Genomic DNA, 10778 nt, shown 5'->3' on the forward strand with positions numbered 1-10778 from the left:
GATATGTTTCTCGTATATGGAGGTGACAAAGAGCTCGTCGTAAACGGTTATGTCGATGCAAGCTTTGACACTAATCCGGATGACTCTAAGTCACAAACCGGATATGTGTTTTTATTAAATGGTGGAGCTGTCAGTTGGTGCAGTTCCAAGCAGAGCGCCGTGGCGGGATCTACGTGTGAAGCGAAATACGTAGCTGCTTCAGAAACAGCAAATGAAGGAGTCTGTATGAAGGAGTTCATATCCGATCTAGGTGTCATATCTAGTGCATCGGGCCCAATGAAAATCTTTTCTGACAATACTGGTGCAATTGCCTTGGCAAAAGAATCCAGATTTCACAAGAGAACCAAGCACATCAAGAGATGCTTCAATTCCATCTGCGATCAAGTCAAGGAGGGAGACATAGAGATTTGCAAGATACATACGGATCTGAATGTTGCAGACCTGTTGACTAAGCCTCTCTCATGAGCAAAACATGATCAGCACCAAGACTCCATGGGTGTTAGAATCATTACAATGTAATCTAGATTATTGACTCTAGTGCAAGTGTTAGACTGAAGGAAATATGCCCTAGAGGCAATAATAAAGTTGTTATTTATATTTCCTTATATCATGATAAAAGTTTATTATTCATGCTAGAATTGTATTAACCGGAAACTTAGTGCATTTATGAATACATAGACAAACAGAGTGTCACTAGTTTGCCTCTACTTGATTAGCTCGTTGAATCAATGATGGTTATGTTTCCTGACCATAGACATGAGTTGTCATTTGATTAACGGGATCACATCATTAGAGAATGATGTGATTGACTTGACCCATCCGTTAGGTTAGCACGATTATCGTTTAGTTTGTTGCTATTGCTTTCTCCATAACTATACATGTTCCTATGAATATGAGATCATGCAACTCCCGAATACCGGAGGAACACTTTGTGTGCTACCAAACGTCACAACATAACTGGGTGATTATAAAGGTGCTCTACAGGTGTCTCCGATGGTGTTTGTTGAGTTGGCATGGATCAAGATTAGGATTTGTCACTCTGATTGTCGGGGAGGTATCTCCGGGCCCTCTCGGTAATTTACATCACAATAAGCCTTGCAAGCAATGTAGCTAATGAGTTAGTTACGGGATGTATCATTATGGAACAAGTAAAGAGACTTGCCGGTAACGAGATTGAACTAGGTATTGAGATACCGGCGATCGAAACTCGGGCAAGTAACATACTGATGACAAAGACAACAACGTATACCGTTATGCGGTTTGACCGATAAAGATCTTCGTAGAATATGTAGGAACCAATATGAGCATCCAGGTTTTGTTATTGGTTATTGACCGGAGACATGTCTCGGTCATGTCTACATAGTTCTCGAACCCGTAGGGTCCGCACGCTTAATGTTCGGTGACGATCGGTATTACGAGTTTATGTGTTTTGATGTACCGAAGGTAGTTCGGAGTCCCGGATTTGATCACGGACATGACGAGGAGTCTCGAAATGGTCGAGACGTAAAGTTTGATATATTGGAAGCCTATGTTTGGACATCGGAATGGTTCCGGGTGAAATCAGGAGTATACCGGAGCACCGGGAGGTTACCGGAACCCCCCGGGAGGTATATGGGCCTTAGTGGGAGATAGGGGAAAGGAGCAAAGGAGGGGGCACCCCCCAAGCCCAATCCGAACTGGGAGGGGGGTCGGCCCCCCTTTCCTTCCTTCTTCTTCCTCCTCCTTCCTTCTCTCCTAGAACCAACATAGGGAAGGGGGGAATCCTACTCCCGGTGGGAGTAGGACTCCGTTTGGGCGCGCCTAGAGAGGCCAGCCCCCTCCCCCTCCTCCACTCCTTTATATACGGGGGAGGGGGCACCCCATAGAGACACAAGTTGATCATTGATCTTTTAGCCGTGTGCGATGCCTCTCTCCACCATAATCCACCTTGGTAATATTGCAGCGGTGCTTAGGCGAAGCCCTGTTCCGGTAGCAACATCATCACCGTCATCACACCGTCGTGCTGACGAAGCTCTCCCTCGAAGCTCTACTGGATCGTGAGTTCGTGGGACGTCACCGAGCCGAATGTGTGCAGATCGCGGAGGTGCCGTACCTTCGGTGCTAGATCAGTCGATCGTGAAGACGTACGACTGTATCAACCGCGTTGTCATAACGCTTCCGCTTACGGTCTACAAGGGTACGTAGACGATACTCTCCCCTCTCGTTTCTATGCATCACCATGATCTTGCGTGTGCGTAGGAATTTTTTTTGAAATTACTGCGTTCCCCAACATAAAGAAGGAGAAGGGCGGTGCGGTGCGTCACATCGAAAGAAATACTCGAGCACCTGACACACTCCAGTGTCAGCTCATCTACTGGAATATGACATAGGAAAGTGGAATGCCTCGACCAACCATTATTCGTATATCTTCACATGTATTTTTTATAGACCAAATGTGGTACCCCCCCCCTCCCCCCAAGCCTATATATGGGGAGGGCCAAGGTTGGAAAGGGGACAAGTTTCTTAGCAACCACAACACTATCGTCAACTACAAGCCAACCGAAGACTAGCAGATAGGTGGAAGAGTAGAGTTAGGAGTGTTTGGGCACTCTAGCTAGTACCCCGACCACTATTGATCTTCCCCCGACCACCACCTTTATAACACAAAGCACTTGTATTCCCCAGTTTATATCAATACCAACAGGATGTAGGGTTTTACGCTAGCATGGCGGTTTGAACCTTTATAAAATCCACCCATGTCATTGTGTTCTTATTTGACTTTGCTTGTGGATTGACAAGGCATTGAGCCCCTGGACGAACTCACAAATGCAGGGTATCCTTAATCCCTGGTGTCCTGAGTACATACTCCGACATTCCTATATTGCACATGGCTTGTGCTGGTGAATCGTCTGCATTATGTTCGCTCATCACAAACAGCCATACATACCTCGTTTGTGAATTGTGCCTGAAGCCATCACACACGCAACTTTTTTTGTTTGACGATTTTATTTTCTACCATTTAAGATACCAGCATCACACACAATTCAATTGGATCAAAGGATGCGTGATATGTGCGTCTTCTTAGCAGGGTTCTGCACCAGTGACAAGAGCAATTGACGAAGCTACTACGCATCGGCACGCAGAGGTAATCTCAGAAAATATAACACTTTACACTTCTTTTCCACCGGAGACAAGGAGCAAGACAAGTCAATGCGAGTACTTACACATCGGCGCGCAGAGGTAATCTCAGAAAGATGACACGACTGACCGACGCAAAGACGAACGCACTGTTTTCCACAATTTGGACTTACGCTTAAAAACGTACCCTGGAATCTGGGTGTCAATAATACTCCGGCGATCGCGGCCGGACAAATGAGTCGTCTAGAACCAACGACCAGAGAAACTGGAAACCCTCCGTTCCACAATGCCGAGCTAATTCCTTTTCAGTTTCTAGTCAAATATACTTTGAGTTTACCCCCTCTCCCTGCCCATCGGACACGCAGGATGCATGGAATTCCTGCCCTCTCTTAGAAAATACTCCCTCCGTAAAGAAATGTAAGAGCGTTTAGATCACTAAAATAGTGTTCTAAACGCTCTTATATTTATTTCCAGAGGGAGTACTACTCCAATGCAGGTGTTTGGAGTATCAGTTAAGTTACTTGGATTGAATTTGTCAAACTTGACCAGTCAAGACATATCTTATTGAACTCTTCTTTTATCTGAGTGCTCGATCGGCTCGCAACTTTCCAAGCTTACCTAGTTACCCTAGACCTAGAGAAGCCATCGAGCTTACGCAGTATAAATAAACGAGTAATGGTCGCAGCCTATCTCATCAATACAGCTGATACATTCACGGATAGTAGCGCATACCACACCTTTCCTTAGCTTCGTAAGGCTTAACTAGCGATGGAGTACTCGCCGAAGCTATCAGTGGTACTGCTCTTAGCTCTCGCGTCCGCCATGGCGGTCGTCACGGCTCAGAACTCGCCGCAGGACTTCGTGGACCCCCACAACGCGGCGCGCGCCAACGTCGGCGTCGGGCCGGTGACCTGGGACGACAACGTGGCTGCGTACGCGCAAAAGTACGCGGAGCAGCGCCGCGGCGACTGCCAGCTGGTACATTCGGGCGGGCAGTACGGGGAGAACATCTACGGAGGCCGCGGCGGCGGGGCCGACTGGACGGCGGCGGACGCCGTGCAAGCGTGGGTATCGGAGAAGCAGTACTACGACCACGGCAGCAACAGCTGCTCGGCGCCGGCGGACAAGTCGTGCTTGCACTACACACAGGTGGTGTGGCGCGACTCGACGGCCATCGGCTGCGCCCGCGTCGTCTGCGACGGCGGCGACGGCCTGTTCATCATCTGCAGCTACAACCCGCCGGGCAACTACGAGGGGGTGAGCCCATACTAGGCTATGCATGCGTGCGTGCGTGCATGTACGTAGCAGCGCATATATTGCATAAAGAATAAAGCTGAGATCACAGTCGTGATAAGATTGTGACACTTTAGCAGGCTAGATTCACGCTATATATAGTTTAGACCGGCAATGGATATTGTTACGATTCATGTAAGTTGTATGCTTGCACGTGCTTGATATGCAGTGCTTATATGAATGAAAATACTGTTTTATTATCAGGGGTGAAGCTAGAACGTGCCACATCGCGACGCTACCCTGCACCAACGGATCAAATGGTGATGTACCATGCTTGAGGTCATGGCTAACGTGGTGTCAGTCGGTATGGCCGTCGTGTCACAGTGATCTCCTAAGTACAAAAAATGGGTATAACTGTTAAGGTACGAGTATGGATTACATGCACCAATTTGGATACAGGAATGGGGATCGAGAGGAACACTGCACCCACTCGGCCACGCGTGCTCGTCAACGTGCAAGACTTTGTTGAAGTCACCAATGCAGAGCCATGGGAGAGGACTAGCCGACACAAGCGACTTGAAAAGGTCCCAACACTATATATCTCGTTCTTCTGCGCCTCCCCATTTACGCCATTTACGCAAGCCAGCCTCCATTCATCTTGACCGGGTTTTGAGATAGTGGCATCAATATGATACTTACAATAGCCAAAATTATAATATTTGATTTTGTCGGATATGAGGTTTCGGCAAACCCTTAAGGTTTGAACACTGAGGTGCGCGCGAGGTTTTTTCCTCCTGCCGATCAACGCTTTAGCTCGCTAGATCTTGCGGACGAACTCGACGAACTCACAACACAGAAAGACACGGGGTTTATACTGGTTCGAGCCACCATTGTGGTGTAATACACTACTCCAGTGTGATGGTGGTGGATTGCCTCTTGGGCTGATGATGAACAATACAAGGGAAGAACAGCCTCCTGAGGTTGAGGTGTTCTTGTGCGTATGAACTTGTGGTGTGTCTCTTAAGCTAAGATGAGATCTCCCCTCCCTTCTATGGTGGTGGCTAGTCCTATTTATAGAGGCCCTGGTCCTCTTCCCAAATATCGAGCAGGAAGGGAGCCAACAATGGCGGGCTAATTTGAAGGAGGGCAACTAGTACTAGGTATCCTGATAAAAGTAGTCTTCGCCTGCACAAAGCTCTGGTGGTGACGCCGTCTTGGGCTCCACGATGACCTCCGTCTTGCAGTCCATGGTCTTTGTCTTGTTGCACCGAAATGACAACCTTTGACTGATGCCTCGGTACTCCGCGGCTGCGCTTGGCCCCTTTGCACCAAAGAGGAAACAAGGACGTTGCGCGCGCTGGCGCCCGCCTGGCACCCGCCTGGTGTCGATCGTCATGGCACACGTCACGAGAGCCTCGTGAGGTTCGCCTCTCCTTGATATCTCCGCCCCTCGCGAGCCTGCCAGACTAGACCGCTCGGGAGGAGGTCTTGCGTCGCCCGCCTCGCGAGGCTTTGGCCCCTCGCGAGGGTCTTGGATGCTTTGTTGGTGAAGATGGGCCGTACGGCCTGCTGGCTCCGCCACGCCGCGGGCCGCAGGCAGGCAAGTCTGGGGACCCCCGTTTCCAGAACGCCGACGGTAGCCTCCGGGCCCAAGGTGCGCTCGGGCTTGGCTTCGCGGCGAAGCTAAGGGTCAAGTTCGAAGCACCGCGGGCCCCAAAAGTCTGCGGCCTCGGTTGACGCATGGCGGTTGATTGGACGTGGGCGTCTCCGCTTCCCCACGCTGCCTCGACGACTGTACGACTTGACAAGTCCCTGCGACATGCAAGGGAAACCATCATTACCTGCGATCATGGGAGACGCCGGTTGGCCTTCTCTTGTTATAAATGGGGAGGGGGCGGAGCCCCCGTTGCCCATCTCTTCCTCGCTTGCTCGTTTCTTCTTTGCTTCATTGCTTGCTCCAATGGCGCCTATCAGAAGGTTCTCCGCCGAAGAGAAGGGGAAAGCTCCCCGTGACAATCCGGGGCCTCTTCCGCCGAAGAAGAGGCGGATCAACCGTCGTGACGAAGCGGCGATGCAAGTGGTGAGGAGGCCTCGCTGCGAGCGGCCTCCTCCGGGGTATCCGCTGCCCCTGTACGCCCAAGCCGAGGGCTCGGGAGGATGAAGTGACGAGCAGCGCCGCCCACGCCGCATCCGGGGTCGCCACGCCACGGCGACGCGTGCCGTCCACGCCGCGGACTCCTCGCGCGAGTTGGTGCTGTGGGTGCCGATGTCTCCGAGCTCCTGGATCCGCTTCCCGCGGTTCTTCTCCGACGTGATGCCGCCGAGAGGGCCTCTCGAGCTCTGGCTGCAGCACGTCGACTGCAGCGCTCCGGCGACCGGAGCGGAGATCAAAGCGGTCCCCAATGGCAAGATCTTCATGACTCGCGGCTGGGGCGAGGTCGCACGGGTCTGTCGTGCGAAGGGCGCCCTCGCGATCCACTTCAAGTACGATTGCGCCTCCATGCTCACCTTCAAGGTCTTCGACGCCGAGGGCTGCCGCCTGGAGTGCTGCTCCGGAGAGGAGCGCGAGGCTGATGCGCGCTCCGCTCGCGACCACTCCAGCAGCAGCAGCCCTTGGGAATCCGGCAGCTCTCCTGAGCTCTATGAGACTCCAGAGACGAGCGACGACAGCTACGTGCCCCCGAGTTCTCGCCGCGCTCGGAGCAGGGCTGCGGCGTCCGGCCGCCGCCGCTGCTGATCTGGATGGGGTTGGCGCCGGCCTCCCGTGGCCCACTGTTGATGATGGCGTCCGCCACGGGAGGATGTAGATAGGATTCCCCTTAGCATCAGCTTTTGTTTCCTGCGAAGAATCATGAATCACCCCTTAGGGGCATGTAAGGATCTGCAATGCCTTTGTACTTATTTTCCTTGTTATGAAGATTTGATGAACGCGTGTCCCGTCAAGGCTTGGTCTCCCCTTTCTTTCCTCGTGATAGCTTGTTGCTCTATGCTGACGGGTCCCAGTCCCAAGGCGGCTACAGTCGTCGCTGGTATTCCAGGTCGCGATGCCGTGGTCAAGGCCAGGAGGTGCGCGACCCGAGGTCCAGCAAGAGCCCCTGAGGCGTGATGCTCAAGAGGTCCCCCTTAGCGCCCAAGCGGCCATGGTAAGGAAAGAAAGGAAGATGACTTGGACGCAACGGGGTTGCGGCATGGTGTGAGCGACTATTAGACCCAAATATTTAGCCGATCCGAGGGCGGGGCTTATCTTGCTGACTTCGCGGTGATTCCTGATGTTGCCCTAGGGCTGCGCGCCAACTTACTCGATGTAGCTAGGCCGGTTCGTATGAGTTTTCCTTCTCCCGAGCTCTTCTTAGTGCTCTATGTCCTCAGGTCCTGGCCCTCGAGCGAGCTCAGCTGCCACTGGTATGCCAGGTCGTGATGCCGTGGTCAAGGACATGGGTGAGGGCTGGAGAGCCAGTAAGAGCTCCTGAGTCGCGATGCTCAGGAGCCCCCTTTTAACGCGCAAGCGAATCGCACGAGAGAAAGGAGACTCACGGTGCCGCCTGTTGTCCTTCCGGCAGGGTCCCTGTGGACAGGCACAAGAAGAAACATGGTTTGCCGTTACTGCCGCCTGCCTGCCGCTGGTTGGTCCGGATGAAGTGAAGGCACTGAGGGCCTGGTGAGGTGATGTGCACGGCGCGTGCTACGAGCCAGAGCTCGATCACTCAGATTTGTCGGTCATGGCAGGGACGGACCCATGCACCAGCGCCGTGCCTATGTAGAGGCCCCGAGGGAGGCGATGATCGAGCAGGTGATAGCAGTTGGCAGGTTAACCATGAAGAGCAGATCGACTGGGATAAATGCAGGAAGATGCATGCCACTGGGTCTGGCCCGAGCGGCGTGGGGATGATGCAGCCCGAGGGGCGCCCCCAACAAGGTAAGCTAGAGACATAAGCAGAAGGATACATGCCATAGGGACGGACCCATGTGGCCTGGGAATAGTGCAGCCCGAGGGGCGCTCCCAGCTTAAATGAACTTGGAAGATGTCACCTGGTTCTGTAGACGAAGTAGAGTTGGTGCAGCTGAAGCCACGCGTTGAAGGAATGACTCCTCATGAGCCACCGGGACCCTGAGCCTCGGGAGGCTCTGGGAGCTCATGAGGTTCCCTGAAGACCATCGCCATCTCCTCCAGAACGGCATGGAACCTGTCCTCCTGAGCCGCCAGGACTTGCCGCACGTTGCGCCGATAGGCCAACGCCACGCTCGGCAAGCCGAAGAGCATGCGAACGTAGCTGTGTGGTGGACCCTCACAGCGGCCCGCACGTGATGGCCAGAAGCGTTCCTGAGATGCGGCCCTGTTGAGCCCTTGGATGTTGATGCAGACGCGCAGTTCAGCACCCTCGCCTGGATGGTGAGCCGTGCTCGGTGAGCGGCTGTCGCCATGCATGGCTCTCGCGTCTTGTAGCTCTTGGGTGGTCTTGGTGATGAACTCCTGGGTGGTGGACACTCCTATCCCTGTGCTCTCCTGAGGAAAGTGTGCCATGAAGCACACTTCCAAGTGGTGCCCAAGCGCCTCCCTCGTGAGGTTGGCAAGGTCTGAGGCTCTCCAGAAGAGAGCCCCCTGAGCCCTGCCCGAGGAGGGCGCCGGGCGCGCTTTCCTATGCGGTGGAGGGAGGCGCCCCTGGAGCGGGCGCCGATCCTGACGAGGCTCCTGATGCGACGCCATCTTCTTGGGGTCCTGCGCGGCGCGGCAGCTTCTTCTTGGGGATGGTCTTCGGAGGGCCTTCACTTCTGCTGTCAGGGTTGTCGATTGCTGCGGCTTGGAAGGCGCGTTCAAGGGAGCACACCGCATCCCTTTCTTCACATGGGACCGTGATAATTCCCCCGCTTCCTGGCATCTTGAGGACGTTGTAGCCATAGTGAGTGACTGCCATGAACTTGGCCAGGGCTGGATACCCGAGGATGGCATTGTACGGCAGGCGGATGTGCGCGACGTCAAAGTCGATGAGCTCGGTGCGGTAGTTTTTGCGCTCCCCGAAGGTGACAGGCAGGCGTACTTTCCCTATCGGTGTGGTGGAACCGTCAGTCACTCCTGAGAAAGGCTTGGTTGGTTGGAGCTGCTCATAGGGCACTTGGAGGTTATCAAACGTGTCGACGAATATGACATTGAGCCCTGCGCCGCCGTCGATGAGAGTCTTGGTGTGTTGGAAATATGCCCTAGAGGCAATAATAAAAGTATTATTATATTTCAATGTTCATGATAAATGTCTTTTATTCATGCTATAACTGTATTATCCGGAAATCGTAATACACGTGTGAATACTTAGACCACAATATGTCCCTGGTGAGCCTCTAGTTGACTAGCTCGTTGTGATCAACAGATAGTCATGGTTTCCTGACTATGGACATTGGATGTCGTTGATAACGGGATCACATCATTAGGAGAATGATGTGATGGACAAGACCCAATCCTAAGCATAGCATAAAAGATCGTGTAGTTCGTTTTCCTAGAGCTTTGCCAGTGTCAAGTATCTCTTCCTTCGACCATGAGATCGTGTAACTCCCGGATACCGTAAGAGTGCCTTGGGTGTATCAAACGTCACAACGTAACTGGGTGACTATAAAGGTGCATTACAGGTATCTCCGAAAGTATCTGTTGGGTTGACACGGATCGAGACTGGGATTTGTCACTCCGTATGACGGAAAGGTATCTCTGGGCCCACTCGGTAATGCATCATCATAATGAGCTCAATGTGACCAAGGTGTTGGACACGGGATCATGCATTACGGTACGAGTAAAGTGACTTGCCGGTAACGAGACTGAACAAGGTATTGGGATACCAACGATCGAGTCTCGGGCAAGTAACGTACCGATTGACAAAGGGAATTGCATACAGGGTTTGATCGAATCCTCGACATCGTGGTTCATCCGATGACAACATCGAGGAGCATGTGGGAGCCATCATGGGTATCCAGATCCCGCTGTTGGTTATTGACTGAGAGCGTCTCGGTCATGTCTGCATGTCTCCCGAACCCGTAGGGTCTACACACTTGAGGTTCGGTGACGCTAGGGTTATTAGGAAGACTAGTATGTGACTACCGAATGTTGTTCGGAGTCCCGGATGGGATCCTGGACGTCACGAGGAGATCCGGAAGGGTCCGTAGGTAAAGATTTATATATGGGAAGTTGTCAAACGGACACCGGGAAGTTTCGGGGTCATACCGGTATTGTACCGGGGCCACCGGAAGGGTTCCGGGGGTCCACCGGGAGGGGCCACCCCTCCCGGGGGGCCACATGGGCTGCGTGGGGCAGGGAGCCAGCCCCTGGTGGGCTGGCCGCACCCCCTCCCTTGGGCCCATGCGCCTAGGGTTGAGGGGGGAACCCTAGAGGGGGCGCCCCCTTGGCTTGGGGGGCAAGCCACCCTCTCCCCTCTCCCCTAGGCCGCCGC

The 10778-nt window shown here is 53.2% G+C and overlaps 1 protein-coding gene across 1 annotated transcript; it reads left to right on the top strand.

The window, feature by feature from the left end:
• The first annotated feature begins 3824 nt into the window (after positions 1-3824).
• LOC123108033 (pathogenesis-related protein 1) lies at positions 3825-4607 on the top strand. The gene has a single exon (XM_044529899.1). The coding sequence runs from the start codon at positions 3886-3888 to the stop codon at positions 4387-4389; it is 504 nt and encodes a 167-aa protein (XP_044385834.1). The 5' UTR covers positions 3825-3885; the 3' UTR covers positions 4390-4607.
• Positions 4608-10778: the final 6171 nt, after the last annotated feature.

This window comes from Triticum aestivum, chromosome 5A (genome assembly GCF_018294505.1).
Source record: "Triticum aestivum cultivar Chinese Spring chromosome 5A, IWGSC CS RefSeq v2.1, whole genome shotgun sequence".
NCBI classification, from domain to species: Eukaryota; Viridiplantae; Streptophyta; class Magnoliopsida; order Poales; family Poaceae; genus Triticum; species Triticum aestivum.

Bases quoted from the DNA above. Each gene is read 5' to 3' on its own strand.
- LOC123108033 (XM_044529899.1), top strand. From the start codon at position 3,886: ATGGAGTACTCGCCGAAGCTATCAGTGGTACTGCTCTTAGCTCTCGCG.